Here is a 16,296-nt window from a genome sequence, read left to right on the forward strand (position 1 = left end):
TAGCTCCAGAGGGACGGCCCGCTGGGTTGCAGATGACTGCATCATGGGCGGCTAGACGGTCGTTTACATGGATGGAGCGAGCTCTGCCAATGAATTGCACTACCCTCTCAAATTAGGTAGCACCCTCTAAGGCTAATTCTTATCTAAAGTCTTTTTTTCCCCTTTTTTATTTCGAGATCTCGCATAGCCACACCGAATAACCACGCAGCACGATGGCGACTTCTTAGCGTATACCCGTACTTCCATGCCGGACAGGAGATACTACGGATGGATCCATGGCCATTGGACTATTCGCTCTGGTCCGCAGAAGTATATTTCGCTGCCAAATATTTCATGTTCGCGACCATCCTAGGTGCTGAAAGTTAGCGCATCAACTTTTACTTCGAGGTGGGTTCGCTCACTCTTTCTTCACGTCCTGCAGTCCGGGCACCATGATGCAGTAGTGGAAGTTGAATCGAAGCTCGTAGAGCATAATTCGATCCTCAAATTCTGCGTCTCGCTTACTCGCAGTCTCATTGTCAAGCGGGTTCAGTTCCGCCCAGAACCTCTTGTAAGCTGCCACGTACTCTCCTCCCAATAAGTTTCGTGCAGGACGCCAATTGCCCAATTCGTACTCGTTGTGACCATAAAAAGCAGACGCATCAAAGATGATAGGTCTTCCGTCTTCATGGCGAGCAGAGCAGTTTCCGTACCTGAGTCACCGTCTTAGAGCACGGAATAAGTTGACTGCTCATTCTCTTTCGTACGTACCAGAGATCTCCATGAAGCAACACTGGCCGAATTGGATTCGCGCCTTGCTGAAGCTGTCTCAGCAACCGCGGGATGACGTTTTCAAAAATAGGCTCCATGGCCTGTTCCAATTCCGAACAGATCCCATTCGCCTTCCGATCGATTTCCAACATGTGCCGAAGCCCCTTGGAGAAGAAGACTTCCCATGAGCTTTCCCACTGGTTATTCTGTGGTACGTCGCCATTGCAAGTAGTAACATGGAACCCGAACTTCCCTGTAGGGCTTGCACTATTGTGGTGAAGTTGGGCAAGGGCCTTGCAGAATGGTGTGGTATCTGGGAGATTTCCATGTGGCTTTATGCGAATGAACTCGCTGATGAAGAAGAAGGTCTCCTCGTCGCCGCAACACTGCCCCCATGCAATGGGCCGAGGCGCAAAACCTGGTGCGGCTTTGCAGATTGCATTCATGGACTCGAATTCGCCAAGAAATATGGTAGATCCAACTTTTGTTTTAATGGTCTTGAGAAAGAAGCATTGTTGCCTTTCGTCACATGTAGTTGTCGTAATCTTCGACGTGACTGCCCTTTCCGAGTGTCCATATCTGTCCACCGAAATGGGCCTGGACCCGTCAGGTAACGCTATGTAGAGAGTTTAGTATTAACATCGTTGCTTCAGCAAGTCTAAACCTGACATGTCTGTCTCACCAGTCACAATATTCTGATCCAGAGCCATGAGGTGCTGTTGTGTGACAGAGGATCAAAGTCACTCCATGCCGAGGATGAGCACAGCCAACATGTTGTAAGCTCCACCATCTGCATGCCATGTCACCTGCGCCCGCGAAACCTTGAGTAACGTTAATTCGCCAAATTTACGTTACTGCAAGTACTAGCAGTCTTTCTGTCATTTGCAAGAAGAAACAGCCATCAAGCGTTGCAGCATGTCTCATGGCACACATTTTCCTATTGGCACTGAAGGTGCACGAATCCCCGCTCTGGGATTTGGAACTTTTCAACCAGACCATAACCCAGAAGCTGGCGTGACCGAGGCTGTCCTTCGGGCGCTTGAGGCGGGGTACCGACATATTGATACGGCTTGGATGTACGGCAATGGTGAAGCCGAACGAGGTGTTGGGAAAGCTCTTAGAAAGTGGAACGGTAAACGAGAAGATGTTTTTATTGTCACCAAATTGTAAGAAGTGCTGGCACCAATTTCTCCGCACTCGCATACTAATTCATCGTCTAGGGCGAATGCGCACCACAAGCCAGCTGATGTCGCGGCGGCCTTGGAGCTCAGCCTGAAGAATCTCGGCGTGGACTATGGTAAAAAATTCTCACTATATACGTATTCACTCAAATCGTGTGGCTAGTTTCTAATTATTTACAGTTGACTTGTACTTGATGCACAGTAAGACTAAGACGAGGCGCCAACCCGCTCATGCTAACCCGTCTAAGCTCCTGTCGCATATGAACGAGTTGGTGAAGGCGAGAATGAATGGTTGACTGCCCGGTTTCCCGATGGGAAGGTACGTGGAAAACCTTTAATATGTACTATTGAACATGACTGAGAGAAAATCAAGCCTAAACTCGATATGCCAACCACCCAACGCTACGATCTCACATGGACGGCCATGGAGCAGCTCGTCAAAGCTGGCAAGGCCAAACACATAGGTGAGCGGCATCCATTCGAATTAATCAAAAACACAAGACTGATTTGAGCAGGTGTTTCCAACTTTAGCGTCAGGAAGCTGCAAAAGGTCCTCAGAACATGCAAAATTAAGCCAGCTGCGAATCAGGTCGAGGTTCACCCGTGAGTCAAAAGTTTCCCCAAACACAGCTCCGACTTTTTATTTACGACTGAAGATTTCTCCTTGAGACCGACTTGATCCAGTTTTGCAACGAAAACGGTATTCATGTCACGGCATTCTCCCCACTGGGTGGCAAGCCAGTCGCGGCGGTGGCTGCCAATGCCGATGTTCCAGGGCCACTACAGCATGAAGTGGTAAGTTGGCAGGACAGATTCTTGTCTGGGAGATGGCGGCATAACTTGTAGCTGACACGAACTTGAGGTCAAATCCATCGCCGAAAAACACAGCATGTCACCAGGCCAGGTGCTTCTCAAATGGGGCTTACAGCGCGGCACCAGCGTCATCCCGAAAGCGTATACTCCTTCGCACATTGCCGACAATTTTGCTGTTTTGGAGTTGCCCGATCTTACAAAGGAGGATTGTATTGCAATTGATGAGATTAGAAAAGAGCACGGCGAAGTTAGGTTTATCAATTACCTCTCGCATTGGGGCTTCGATATATACAGTCCGGGGCCAGAGGACCCCACCGAGGAGCCCGAGATTCTCTCCTGAGAACCAAAATTGATGCCAGAGTAACATCAGGATAGAACACAGCTTTGTTACAGTTCAAAGAGACATATGCCAGGACTGGGTTGTAACGACAGATGACCAAGCTTGCCACACTGACCTATCTCCTGGCGGCATTGCCCTGTACCGGAATTTATAGCGATCGCGCCCACTGTAATCAGCTACCCCGCCATGGAAGTAGGCGCCGCTTAGGAGAACCTATAAGAAGATGGTGCTTTGTTTTCTGTGTGTGTCTAATTTCTTTTTTCTTTTTGATGCTCATAACTTTCTTAAATTGTACTTTTCTGTTTTGATTCCTTCCCTGCCTGTAGTAACTCGCCGCCAGGCTCGATGTTTGCTACCTACACTCGCACGCCAAAAGCTTGACCCCACCAAAGCACCAAACCAAGCCGTCCAAAATCGAGCTCCCACCAGAAGCCCAGTGACTCAGCCAAAAATTTGTCACTTTCACGATCCCATCTTGCTTGCCTGCCGCGAGCGAAGCTGTCTCTCGGCGTCTCGCGCATAATCAGATATACCGTCATCATGGCGACAAACGCGCCAGCCGGTAAGCGTAACCCGGGAACAGCTTTACCGAGCGCAATCGGCTCTGACTGACAATGACACTCCAGATGGCGCCAGCACAACGCTGCCCTTGCGCAAGCAACCGAACCCGACTGATTTCGAGTATACACAGCCATTATACCCTGCTGCGCTTCTTCCCAGTCTGACTTTCTTCGCAGCATCGTGTCTACGTACCGCAACCTCCTCGCACAGGACTCCGACCTGACCAAGCCCGTCGCCGCCATCGAGTCCCTCATCGAGCTGCTCAACTCGGTCCCCTCCACCACCGTCTACGAGACGCTCGACACGGTCAAGGCGCACTGCGACCGCCTCAAGGCCTCGGTCGAGAACCCCGTCCCGCTGACCGCCGGCACCGACCTCTTCCTGCAGTACCTCATCTCCTCGCTCAAGCAGCAGGGCGGCAACGACAGCGCCGGCAACAGCTTCGACGCCGTCCGCCAGCACCTGCTGCGCAACGGCCGCCTCTTTGCCGCCCGTGCCATCGCCGCCCGCGCGGGCATCGCCGAGTCCGGCTGGCGCTTCGTCACCGAGGGCAAGGCGGTGCTGACGCACGGCAACTCGCGCTCCGTCCTGGCGGTCCTCGAGCGCGCCGCCAAGAACGGCCCGGGCAAGTTTCGCGTCGTCTACGTCCGCGACTCGGCGCGCGCCGAGGAGAGCGATGCGGTGGTCAAGGCCCTCCGCGAAAAGGGCATCCCCGTGGCGGAGATTCCGGGCGCGGCGGTCGCGCACGTCATGGGTCTGCTGCGGCAGGTCGACATGGTGATTGTGGGCGCCGAGGCGGTGGCGCAAAACGGCGGCATCATCTCGAGGATAGGCACGTTCCAGATTGCCCAGCTGGCGAACCGCGCGCACGTTCCGTTCTACGTGGCGGCGGAGACGCACAAGTTTGCGCGCAAGTTCCCGCTGGACCAGAGAGACATTGGCTTTGAGCAGCAGGTGCTCGACTTTACGACTGATGGAGCGAGCAAGCAGCCTGTCGACGCTGTTGATTATACCGTGAGTACAGCCGACCAGCCCTTCACGTGGAATGTTCTGACAAGTTGCAGCCACCTGAGCTCGTCTCAAACCTCATTACCGAAAACGGCGTCCACCTACCGAGCTACGTATTCGAACAGCTGCTTGAGATTTATGGTAGTCTGAATGGCTGAGGAAACTACGGGAACTAGGCAACTACACGGAAGGGAACATCACGAATGCATTAAACACAAAATCATAGGGCATCTGAGCCACGTCGCGTCGACTACCAGCGCAGAGCTGGAACATCTTGGCGTCACGGAGTATCGCAGAAATAGCAGCCGCCGCTCCATATACCACGGCGGGCCGCGGGACAATTCAGTTCTCCTAGAAGAGCAAACAGAGAAAACTAAAGCTAGAAACATAAAACAAAAAAAGCCCTGGAACAGAGACGGCTTCATTTCATACACTCATGCACCCCATTTCGTAATTCGAGTCAAAGCCTCGTGAATTCGAATCCAAGCCCCGCCATTTGAGTCAATGCCAAAACGTTCAAACAGAATTGACCGCATCGCGAACCAGTCGAGCACCGGCCCAGGCATAGGGGTAGTTGCGCTGGTACCAGTTGACAAAGCTGCGACGGCCCGCGATGCGCGGGTGCGTGGCCCACGATCCCCCGAGAACAATGTTGTGCTTTCCGTCGAAAAAGTCGGACGTGTACGCCGGGTACAGCGCCATGGGCTCAAACCCGGCGTGCTCGGTGAGCGGCGAGCTCGTCCACTCCCACACGCCGCCCATGCCCGCCTGCCCGGCCAGCGTGTCGCCGCTGGCCGTGACGGGCTGCGGGTGCCACGTCTTGAAGCCGACGTTGGCACCGTCGAGGTCAATGTACAGCGAGGCATCGTGGCCGCCGCCGACACCATTGACCGTGACTTCGGCGGAACTGGGCGGTGTCTCTTCCACGCCGTCATTCACCAAATGACTTGTGTGCAATCCGTTAACAAACGCTGTTCATAATTTTATGTGGGGTGCGGTTGGGAGATACTCACGCATTGACTGCGGGAACGCGGTTCGAGAGCTTGCTGTGCATCGACGCCTCCTTCTGCTTCTCGGCCCAGGTGTAGATGCTCTTTGCCTCTTCCATGGTCGGGATCCGGCCGCCCATCCAGGCAGCGCAGCCGGCCAGCTCGTCGTAGGAAGCAGCCACGGGCCAGTCCAAGGCATACTTGAGGGGCACAAGACCATATACGGTGCGCACAGCCTTGTCCTTGAGATACGGCTGCATGGGGTACTCGGAGCCCGCGCCGTTGAGCACAGGGCTGCCGTTGTTGGCGTCGGCAATGGTGGACCAAGAGGCGGGGATGGCACTGTTCTTGGTGCTGTAGAGGTAGTCGGCATACTGAAACGAAGAGGTTAGCGTCCGCGTCGATGACTAGAATAAGTGACGGGATATTCCACTCACGTCTTCGTTGGTGATTGGTCTAGCCTTGGCTTGGAAGGCGTGGACCTTTTGCTTTCTCTCCGGCTTCTCATTGTCCCATCCAAAGTTGACGGTGGGATCGGTGCCGTTCTCGGGGTCGTTCATCCCGAGAGTGATGGTCTGCTCGGGGACGTGAACCCAAGCGTTCGGGACGCGAGCGCGTCTGGCCGCTATGCTCAACGCCGCAAAGTCGGGCACGGGCGTGTGCGGCGGCGGGAGCGTCTTGTCGCTCTGCAGCATCATGTACAGCAGCGTCTCAATGTGCATGAGCTCGTGCTCGAACGCGACCCAGACGCCGCGCGCCACGTCGCGGGGCATGTCGCCGAGCGCGCCGTCGTCGGTGGCCTTGGTGTCCTTGTACAGCTTCTCGAGGCGCGCGCGCACACGGTCCTGGTATACGACAATCTCATTCACGGGCGGCCACTCATCGGGAATCTCGGAGTGGTCGTGGCAGTGGTCCGGGTTGTCCACGTCGGGGTCGATGCCGCGCTCAAAGATGGACCGGAACAGCGAGGGCTCGGTGGCGGGCCCGTTGGTGACCTTGGAGAGCTGGATGTCGAGGAACGTGGGGATGTGACCGAGGTAGAAGATGCAGGCGTTGCGGAGCTTGATCGGCTTCTCCTGCAGCTCCTGGCCGGGCAGCATGCCTTTGGTGACAATGTCCCAGGCTTGCCAGAGGGCTGACCAGTCCTTGAGCGTGGGAAGAACGCTTCCATACTGGGAAGGGAGAGAGCTGAATGGGAGATCAGTCTTCTGAAGCAGATGAAGCCCTGTAAGGAAATATTGTCAGCATTAAGAGTGTCTCACATGTCAATTGGCCAGCTTACCATAATCGTCGCCGCGTCGCCAGCGCTTGACTTCCTTTAAGCCGGCAGCGCGCCAGAGCTTCTCGCCACCAACCTGCGAGTACTTGAGACTTTGCTCAATTTTTAATCTCTCTGCCTGCTTGATGGTTGTGCCAAGGATAGTGACTTCCTTGTTGGGCGATAAGAACGCCTGATGACGGCCACCGTCCTCGTCATAGATGAACTCGCCGATGACTTTCCAGTCCTCCAAGTTGAAGATGTCGCTACCGTATACAGCGTTGGCGTGGCGAAGACCATTGAGAATGAAGCTGAAAAGTTAGCTCACGGCCAGCTTTAGAAGGGTGATTAAAGCGCTTACGAATGTGTAACACCCTTAGAGTCTACCAGCGTTCCGTGTTAGTGAGGTTCAGCTTCGGTTTCGATTTTCTACTTGCCATTGTATGCATGGCTACTGTGCGTTAGCAACAGTACATGTAAGGATGGGTACGATGAATACTCACTAGACCTTGTTCGGGTCGCAGCACGAATCAATGCCAATAATAATAGAATCGGTCGGTTTCATGACCTGGGAGAAACCCTGCAAAAATGCGCCCGCCTCCTGGCGCGAAAAGTTGCCTAAACTTCTTGTCAGCGTGCGATATCGCAGCGATGCATGCAGCGGCGCACGTACCAATGCTGGAGCCGAGATGAATAATGGTAATGTTTCGATCGCTATCGGCAAACTGCTTCAGCCAATCTTTGCCGTCGTCATATGTGCCCCAGAGTCCATGGCTGCGGACGTGCTTGTAATCGGGAACCTGCAGCAGTGTGCGCTGCAGTTCTTCTTCCGACAGATCGAGCGCATAATAGTCAATTGGCTTGCCAATCTTTTCGAAAGCATCGAGGAGGAGAGAAATTTTGCGCAAATTTCTGCATTGCGGCCAAAGCAATTCCACATTAGCGCTTGGTCATGACAGCATGTTATAAGGAAATAATGAAAAGCATTATGCCATGTTCTCTTACCCGCTTCCCAGCTCAACAACCATGGCCCCCGCAGGGATCAGGTTCGCTATTTCGGCGGCATGCTTTTTGAGCAGCTCAATTTCGTAATTGGTGAGATAGTATTCATCCAGATATGTAATCTGAGCGCAAAGTTAAGATCATTGTCCAGGCAAAACGTTGCCGTCGGTTGAGAAAGGGAGAGGTGGTGGGGGAAAAGAGGATGGGATGGCGGGATTCGCTGATCACCAGCGACCGTGCGAAGAAATGCAAACGGGCCTTGAGCAAGAATGACATACATCCTCAAACAACTGCAGGCCCTTTTCATCGTACAGCAGCAACGTCGGGAGCGTGCGGTGGCCGCTGATGGGGTTCAGGTGGTTGGTAATCTCCTCCTTGAGGTTGAAGTCGACCTGCTCGCCGCGAATGTCAATGATGTCAAGATGCTGCTGCGTCGGCATTTTGCGGGGCGTCGCGGTATCGCCAGCGGCGACGAATGAATCGTCCGCGACAGCGACGGGTTGAGCGGCAAAGGCCTCTCTAACGGCAGGCATATTGACTGAGATGTCGGGGAAGACAACAAGTCGAAAGGGTCGGAAGGGGAGCTAAGGTAGTTGTGGTATGGTAGGGCGCGGCTGCTGCAGGCTTTAATAAACGAGGTGACAGGCGATGATGATGATGATGATGTATAGATGGGTTTGGTAATCTAGATGGGCAAAATCTCCAAAAGCCTAAAACCGGTGGAAACTTCTCAAAAGCTGGTAAGCGTTCCCGCAGCTGCCGACGACAAGGGCGCACAGCTACAAGTAAGTCCACCGTGCCGCTGCTACATGATGTTTACAAAAATCTGGTGTGTCCTTTGCGCAAGACAGCAAGTATCTTTCACGGTGGATGCACGTATTCTAGACCATCTGGTTGACAAACCACGAGAGGCTTTTTCCCCTCCACCTCGTAGCCCACCAAAACGACTCCGCACAAACCAAGGATGCGAAGCTAAGGTAACTGCCAACTAGTTAATGCCCAACAGGGAGTAACGATGCCTCTTATTTACAGCTTGGAAATACAAAGCCAGCTGTGGCGGAAGGGCTAGGTACCTGGATTCCACACCACCAGCACCCACTTGCGGCACAAAGGATGGGCGATCTTCAACGAGAGAGGCATTCACGCTCCTGCAGCGAGCGGAGCATCGGCATGCGCTGAGTGGCCAGACTGCGAACGCGGGGTTTTTGCTCCTTTGGAATCATCCGTGGAATCATCCTATCGAGGAAAAGAAGACCACCGCATGGGGCCTGGCTCCAGCTCGCCGTTGGCTAGAAACGGGCGGGGATGAAAGGTTCCAGCTAAAAACTATGCCATGCCTATCCGTCAGCTTTTTCTTGCCCGGATCGTGTCGTCACCCCTGCGTGGGCTGTTTCTTAGTCTTGGAGCTCTCCGCATCTGCACGACGACGGGCGGGCGGACGCTGGAACAGGAGGCGTTGCATGGACAAGACTAACTAACTCGTTATGCAGTAATCGGCCTGCACATGATATCACCAGCAGTTGAAAAAGGCGCATGTGTAACAGATCAGAGAGGCCAAGAGGGCTGCAAGCATGCAAAGCAAGCAGCACATGCTTGCAAATGCGCACAGGTATAGATCAGTGATGCAGACCTGCCGTGCATAGAAACCTCTAGTTAGTTAGCTTCAAAGGGGGTTCCAGTTTCTTCGTGGATGCGTGGGTGCAGGTGGATGGGCTGTGACATCCGCCGATCAATGTACCTGCGACCTAGACAGCAAGACAGCTGCTGCATCATTGCCACGAATGCGCTGGGGAGGAGGTCCATCCATTGACGCTATTTTTGGGGTCGCACCGCACAAATCACAGGCCAGAATATAGCTCGTCCTTGGCATGCATATTCATCTACATGCAAGTCAAGGGCGCTCAATGACGACGGCTGATGCAGCCTAGCTCTGTACCGGTTTTTCGGCTGGTAGGGGATTAGTGGTGTGCACCTGAATGCCGGGGCGGGATGTGCAAAAAAAATGTTCCTGACTCTTGAACACTGAAGGCTCATCATCTATTAAATACGACCATCAAGCGATGGTCGTTCCATGAAGCTGGCTGGTCATGAGAACGAGAAGCTGGGCTAACTAACTTGGTCATGAAGCAAAGGCTGCCAGTCCAAGGCGGAAACTACTTGTAACTGGAGAGGCCAGCTAGCGCGATCTTAGCAGATGCGTCTTAGCCTGGCCAACTTTAAGTTACCCGGAACCTGTCCTAGAGTACGACTTTCTACTACAACGGGGCGATGAAAATTCAATCCTTGAAAACAAGTGTCTTTGACCTTTCCAAACGCCCCCAGCAAGCCATATATTGAGTTAAAAACTGATTAAACAGAGATGCGCAAGGAAGCAAGTGTCAAACTTTGACAATACCTATGGCACAAAGAGAGCATCATGTGCCGGCTTTGCGGATCAAGCATTGGCATTTGATGAGAAGATAACGATTAACCAGATTAGCCACTCCGCTCGTGTCGTTTTTTTAAAAAAAAGACGAACTACGAAGAGCGCCCTGAGTTGGGCCCTAGATGTACCATGACCCTCGAGCGGCACGGCCGCTGGCAACAATGAAGAGCATCGACAGTGGCAGACGGCTATATTTAAAGTGAAAGGAATCTTACTAAAGATGCCCCGAGTTTTGTCTAGTAAAACATGTTCCATTTCATATTATTCATCGACTTATACACAGGAATTTACTCTTTGCGGACCCCATCAGCTAGAGAGCGCTTGCAGGACACTGCCAGTCATGTCCAATACCTTTTCCTCCTCAAGCTTGCGAGCGACGAGCTGCAAGCTGATAGGCATGCCGTCTAGAAGGCTGGGATCGTATTCTTCATTTACAGCCTGGCACGTATCGCTCCGAGGTTCGTAGTCTTGGCCAACGACATCAATGCCTTTATCAACTGTCAGCCCTGTCGGGAAGGAGACTGCGGACACATCTAGGATATTAAAAACGGCCGTATATGCGACTATGAATTCAAACATTAGTCCAAACATCCAGCTCTTAAGCCCAGCATCAATATTTGACTTACCGTGTCTCGTGCCGCTGTGCCTGTGCGTCACGTACGGCATTGTGGGCACCAACAGAGCATCCAGGCCAGCGGCGTTCCACCGATCCAGATTTGCGTTCTGAAATACCGTCCTTTCCGTTTGCAGATTCCACATGTCGTAGACACTCATCGGCTGCGCATCGCGATACGCGTCCATCTCTGGTCGCCACGGCTCGCCCGTACGCTCAAGCTCTTTGCGAATCGCCACCGCGCCGTCGGCGACGAAGAACTTGCTAATCATGGTGAGGCTTTGCAACATGTCTGTTGGCTGCCAATCTACCACATCGTGGCCGGCATTTAGCAATTTCGTGACCGTGTGCCGTAGGGCTCGCGTGACGGGAGGCGTCGGCTGCACGAGCGTGTCGTCCCACATGACGCCAATCTTGAGCTTCTTGGGTAGTTCGACAGACTTCCACGGGATCGGGTGGCATTTTGCGTCCCGCAGCCAAGGTTGGCTTTGCACGACAATCTTGCTGTACATGACAATGTCTTCCAGCGCACGAGCCATGGGACCGTTGACGGACATGACGCCCTCCTGTCCGGGCATGCCTGAGCGGCAGTCTCGAACCGGGAAGCGGCCGCCAGACGGACGGAGGGTAAATATGCCAGTGCACGCTGCAGGGATTCGAAGAGATCCACCTGGGAGTTTTTTCTTAGTTTCAGAAAACGAAAAGCAAGGCTTTGAAAATGGTCTTACCAATGTCAGTTCCCACCCCGATCGGAGTACCCTTCATCACCAGCAGAGCCGACTCACCACCCGAGCTGCCACCACTGGTTGTCTGTCTATTCCTAGGATTCAGCGTGCGGCCAAAAACGTTGTTGATGGTTTCGGCAATCATCATGGCTGTGGGCACATTGGTCTTGACGTAAAACACGGCACCTGCTTCCTCTAGGACCTTGGCCAGCGCAGAGTCCTCTGCAGCGGCGTCGCCAACGTGGGACGAGAAGCCAACCGTAGAGTCCAAGCCAGTGAGCTTGAAATTGTCTTTGAGAGAGACAGGTAAGCCGTGGAGCGGTCCCGCGGGCCTGCCCGTCTTGGCGAAATGCTCATCGCGAGCGCGCGCGGTGGCGATGGCGCGCTCAAAGCAAGTCTCGGAGAGACAGTTTACCTGTCAGTTGTTAGTCGGGGCAACTTAAAGTGGCGGCGAGGACCTACCAGTTGGTGCGCCGCCGCTGCACGCTTGCAAAATGCGCGAGTCACCGTCTCCGATCTCAGCTCACCGGAAGCGAGCTTGGCGACGAGCTGCGTAGCTGTCTGCTCCGTTATATCAAGTTCCTCCTCTGAGAACCAGCCAGACGTGGTTGGCCAGGCTGTGACATCGTCTTGCGATTGTGGAGGCAGAAGGTTTGCGGGTACGCGCCACTCCTGCGGAATCGAGGCACTGAGGAGCGCTCTCTTCTTGGCGCCGATGTGCTCCCAAATGGGCGCCGGGCTTTCAGTGGCGGCACGGCAATTCGCGTTAGAGGCAAAGACGTACGCTTGCTTCGTATCAGCAGTGATTCCCATGGTGTGTAAGCTGCGGGCAAAAGACTAGCGAAGGATGGATAGTTGCAGGGAGAAAAAAAAGTGCGGGAAAATGCTGATATCGAAATGCAGGATCAAGGGACTAACGTAATACCAGGCTGTGAATGAGCCGCTCATCGGGTCCGAGTCTCCGTGGACATCAATCCCCCGCAAACCCCGACACCGGCATGCGCCGGGCTCTGGCTGATGCGCCATCGTGGGGGCGCGTGGCGATTCAACGATAGCGCAGGATAGGCAATTAAATCTGCGAAAATGGGTAGGAACGACAGCTAGTTTTATTTGTTTCTTCACGTATATATAGCGTATATTTTTTTTTAAAAACAATCAAGAAAGAAGATTTCCCATGCTGTGTGAATACACAAATCGTATACCAATAGTTGCAGAGCTATGCACTAATGTGGTTGAACTGATGCGGACCCAGCACGAGTAGCACCGACAAGCATAAACTGCTCTTGAGCTTGAAAATAAACCCACTTTGAAATTAAAATGTATTTGAGCATTTCAACTTGGAGAATGAAAACTAGTGGCCTCGCACGTCTCCATATCCTTGATTCCTATACAACTGCGGCGAGCAAGCTCCGCCCGAACACATTCAGAAGTCACGAAACTTCAAATCAAAGGAAACCTCCGAGGCTGTATTCTGGTAGGAAACTCGCTTTCCAGAAAAACATACCACATGTTGGAACGACTACGTTCTCATCACAGCTCACATTTCGTCTCGGCACTCTGAACTTCAGCACATAACCCGGCGGGTGACCCTATCTGATTATCGCACAGGGTATTACATGTAACCGTTTCTGGAACAAACACTAGGAACCCATACGCCGGGTAGCTAATGCGGTACTCTTTGCTCTCGTCTCCGTTTTTGTAGCCCGCTCGGCAGGCGCAGCGGAAGATGCCGTTCAGCACAATGCACGACGTGGATGGATCGCATTTGTTTCTTCCAGCATTCCCATCACATGTAGGGCACTCTGGCAAGGGTGAATTTGTAGGAGTAGACGAAGTCGTTGTAGAGGTAGTTTTGGATGGGCTTGAACTGGATGATGAGCTGGTTGTTGAGGAGCTTGTTGTCGATGAGGTTGTCGGAGCTGTGGAAGAAGTTGTAGTTGAGGCAGAGGCCGTAGTCGAAGAAGAGGTCGTAGGCGAAGAAGAGGTCGTAGGCGAAGAAGAGGTCGTAGGCGAAGAAGAAGTCGTAGGCGAAGAAGAAGTCGTAGGCGAAGAAGAAGTCGTAGTCGAAGAAGAAGTCGTAGTCGAAGAAGGATTTGTGGTTGTAGAAGGATTTGTGGTTGTAGAAGGATTTTCGGTTGTAGAAGAAGTTTCCGTAGAGGGAGGTGGGCGGGGCGTATAGGTTGTCGGCAGGTCCTCGGAAGATGTTGTAGAAGTCGAGGACGAAGTTGAAGGCGACGTGGAAGATGCTGTAGAGGACACTTCTGACGATGGAGTAGAAGAGCTCGAGTCTGTCGAAGTAGCTGATGAAGTAGAAGGGTTGGTTGGATTTGCCTCTCCCGTGCTGGAGCTAGATGAAGATTCCGGAGTGTCTGTATTCGGGGTATTCGTAGCTACTGAAGACGTGGATGATGTGGATAATTCAGAGGTTGAAGACGGTGTAGAAAGTGCCGAGGTCGCAGTATCCGTAGAAGTTGTGGAATCCGTAGGGGTTGTAGAGGCTGAGCCATCAGAGTCAGAAGCTGTAGAGTTCGGAGTTGACGCCGAGGTTGATGCTGGTGAAGAGGCTGTATCTGTAGAAGCTGTTGTAGCTGCGGTTGAAGTTGATGTGCTGATTTTGGATCCATTGCCAGATGATGAGATTGCGGAAGACGAGGTTGGGATCAATGCAGAGGTTGGAATGGAGTTCTTGGAGCCGGAAGACGATGAGGGAATGGGTCCATGTGAAGATCCCGAGCCTGTCGCGCTTGCCTGTGTGGATATAGAGCTGGAGAATTTGTTTGGGATTTTCGAAGTCGGGAGAAACGCCTCGGAGCTGGGACCCGTGCTGAGAGATTGGGATGATCCAGTGACAACGAATCTGGTGGTAGGAGTCACCGGAGAAGTACCGTCCGGTTCTTGTTTATCCGTAGAATAATAGGGGATGCGGTGCTCGGTAATGGTACTATATTCAGTTAGATGATTGATTCGTACTTTACTGGGCTCAAATTGAGCTTACTCTATAAACGTGCTGTACAGCGTGGTCCCAGAGCATACCAGCTCTACGGGCTGGTGTTGGACTATGATGAGAGTATCATAGCAGATCTCTTCTGCGGCTGCCGTGGTTGTTCGTAGCGAGGCTAGCGCAACAAGAAGCGCTAGAATGCGAGAGATGCCTTTTATCATGGTGTTTCGCGTTCGTGGAATACAACTATGTGAGCTGGCTGGGTCAAAGGATGTCAATGGTTAATTGTGCTTGCAGACAGGCTATTAAAATATGTTAAGCGAAAAACACGTACGTATCAAGCTATTCCATTATGGACATTTGAACTAATCCGCGGCTTATACCGTTGCAACTGGTTCGTGGCCTGTTTACTTCCTAGATTGTCTGTCTAGCGTTGGCAGGACACGGGATGAAAGTTGACTAGTCCGCACGATTAGAACCTTGAGGTTGATCGCAACTGAAAGCGGCGACTGCTCCAGCCGCTGTCCAGCGCCGATCATGCACACAAAAGGAGATGAATAGAATTATGAGCGGGATTAATATATGCACCTGCTTTTTTGGCAGTGAGCTAAGCAGTTCGCACCAACATTGTTATTCCGTTTACGGCGTACAAAGCGCGCTATTGTTCAACTAACCACCAACTGACCAGTCATGTCTAACTTCTGTGCCTCAAGCCTGGAATTCCGCAAGACGCATTTTAAAATTCGTAAGGCGGATTATACCTAGAAAGGTAACATACAATGGGTACTCATCAACCAATCAGAAACTAGAAAGCTCCCCAAGTCGCTCTCTACGACACCAAAATCTCTCATCACTCTTCGCCCTTGCGCCCAAAACATCTTCAAGCACAACGCTAAACATGCTTCCATCATGCCTAGCAACGCCTCTAGCTATGCCTTCAGCAACGTTTCCAGTAACGTCTCCAGCAGTGTCTCAACAGCGCTTCTAGCGCCCCCTTGGTGGTGTGTTTAGCGAGCCTTGATGGTGCTTGAAAGGTGAAGAACTGCTGCGTTGAGTACTGTTTTGCAACTTCGGAAATACATTCAGCAAAACCCAGTGTTGTCTGTTTTGCCCGCTGAGGCCGAGGAGCAGCTGGTCCAGCGAAGCCGTAGGCTACACTTAAACCCTTCAAACGCTTGTAAGCTCAAGCCGCATCATGAATTAGACTTCATCGGTCTAATTTCTACTAAGAGGCTATTCCCATTTCTCAGCTAGTCGAATGCAGCAGCCTCTCTCCACCTCACTTGCATACCAGTGAAAAACTCTCGTTTGATGGCGGTGACATGCACGCATGCACACGGATATAGCCTGTTCCACCGGAGGCCAAAAGTCAAAATCTTAGCGATCTGTCTGTCATGGGGATCTCATCCGATGGGGCTTTCAGGGTCGCATCTGTTCAAAGGCCCTTCATACCATCTTTGTTTACATGCTTACACCACCGTTTTGATGGCATGGTTGCGAGCCCAACACTCATAAACGATACCGTACCACGCTTACGCAACTGCCCAGTATTGATCTATTCAAAAGATCATTCATTGGCAGCGAAGCAGTTACTTACTCGGACCAAGGGCTTCCGTTTTTCAGCGTGGTATGCTGCATATTTCGTTCGAGCATTGGGTCGCATACTCGATCGGGTTTGAAGAGGCACATT

The 16,296-nt window shown here is 52.4% G+C and overlaps 6 protein-coding genes across 6 annotated transcripts; 2 read left to right on the forward strand and 4 right to left on the reverse strand.

Moving 5' to 3' along the window:
• Positions 1-287: 287 nt before the first annotated feature.
• On the reverse strand, positions 288-1,460 carry LMH87_009921 (uncharacterized protein; the record flags this gene model as incomplete). Its single annotated transcript, XM_056197001.1, has 4 exons — positions 288-348; positions 402-692; positions 751-1,366; positions 1,433-1,460. 4 exons carry the CDS (start codon positions 1,458-1,460, stop codon positions 288-290), a joined length of 996 nt encoding a protein of 331 aa, XP_056054094.1.
• Positions 1,461-1,665: 205 nt separating this feature from the next.
• On the forward strand, positions 1,666-3,084 carry LMH87_009922 (uncharacterized protein; the record flags this gene model as incomplete). Its single annotated transcript, XM_056197002.1, has 8 exons — positions 1,666-1,916; positions 1,971-2,047; positions 2,112-2,132; positions 2,180-2,250; positions 2,305-2,395; positions 2,447-2,534; positions 2,588-2,726; positions 2,794-3,084. The coding sequence occupies 8 exons, from the start codon at positions 1,666-1,668 to the stop codon at positions 3,082-3,084; spliced, it is 1,029 nt and encodes a 342-aa protein (XP_056054095.1).
• Positions 3,085-3,624: 540 nt separating this feature from the next.
• Positions 3,625-4,811, forward strand: LMH87_009923 (uncharacterized protein; the record flags this gene model as incomplete). The annotated part of the gene is made up of 4 exons (XM_056197004.1): positions 3,625-3,646; positions 3,711-3,765; positions 3,822-4,659; positions 4,710-4,811. The coding sequence occupies 4 exons, from the start codon at positions 3,625-3,627 to the stop codon at positions 4,809-4,811; spliced, it is 1,017 nt and encodes a 338-aa protein (XP_056054096.1).
• Positions 4,812-5,169: 358 nt separating this feature from the next.
• LMH87_009924 (uncharacterized protein) lies at positions 5,170-8,435 on the reverse strand (the record flags this gene model as incomplete). The annotated part of the gene is made up of 10 exons (XM_056197005.1): positions 5,170-5,599; positions 5,667-6,016; positions 6,080-6,867; positions 6,925-7,211; positions 7,262-7,283; positions 7,338-7,351; positions 7,404-7,518; positions 7,574-7,812; positions 7,906-8,024; positions 8,181-8,435. The coding sequence occupies 10 exons, from the start codon at positions 8,433-8,435 to the stop codon at positions 5,170-5,172; spliced, it is 2,619 nt and encodes an 872-aa protein (XP_056054097.1).
• Positions 8,436-10,633: 2,198 nt separating this feature from the next.
• LMH87_009925 (uncharacterized protein) lies at positions 10,634-12,478 on the reverse strand (the record flags this gene model as incomplete). The annotated part of the gene is made up of 4 exons (XM_056197006.1): positions 10,634-10,890; positions 10,954-11,610; positions 11,669-12,080; positions 12,128-12,478. 4 exons carry the CDS (start codon positions 12,476-12,478, stop codon positions 10,634-10,636), a joined length of 1,677 nt encoding a protein of 558 aa, XP_056054098.1.
• Positions 12,479-13,451: 973 nt separating this feature from the next.
• LMH87_009926 (uncharacterized protein) lies at positions 13,452-14,827 on the reverse strand (the record flags this gene model as incomplete). Its single annotated transcript, XM_056197007.1, has 4 exons — positions 13,452-14,012; positions 14,205-14,413; positions 14,551-14,606; positions 14,661-14,827. The coding sequence occupies 4 exons, from the start codon at positions 14,825-14,827 to the stop codon at positions 13,452-13,454; spliced, it is 993 nt and encodes a 330-aa protein (XP_056054099.1).
• Positions 14,828-16,296: the final 1,469 nt, after the last annotated feature.

This window comes from Akanthomyces muscarius, chromosome 5 (assembly GCF_028009165.1).
Source record: "Akanthomyces muscarius strain Ve6 chromosome 5, whole genome shotgun sequence".
Lineage (NCBI taxonomy): Eukaryota > Fungi > Ascomycota > Sordariomycetes > Hypocreales > Cordycipitaceae > Akanthomyces > Akanthomyces muscarius.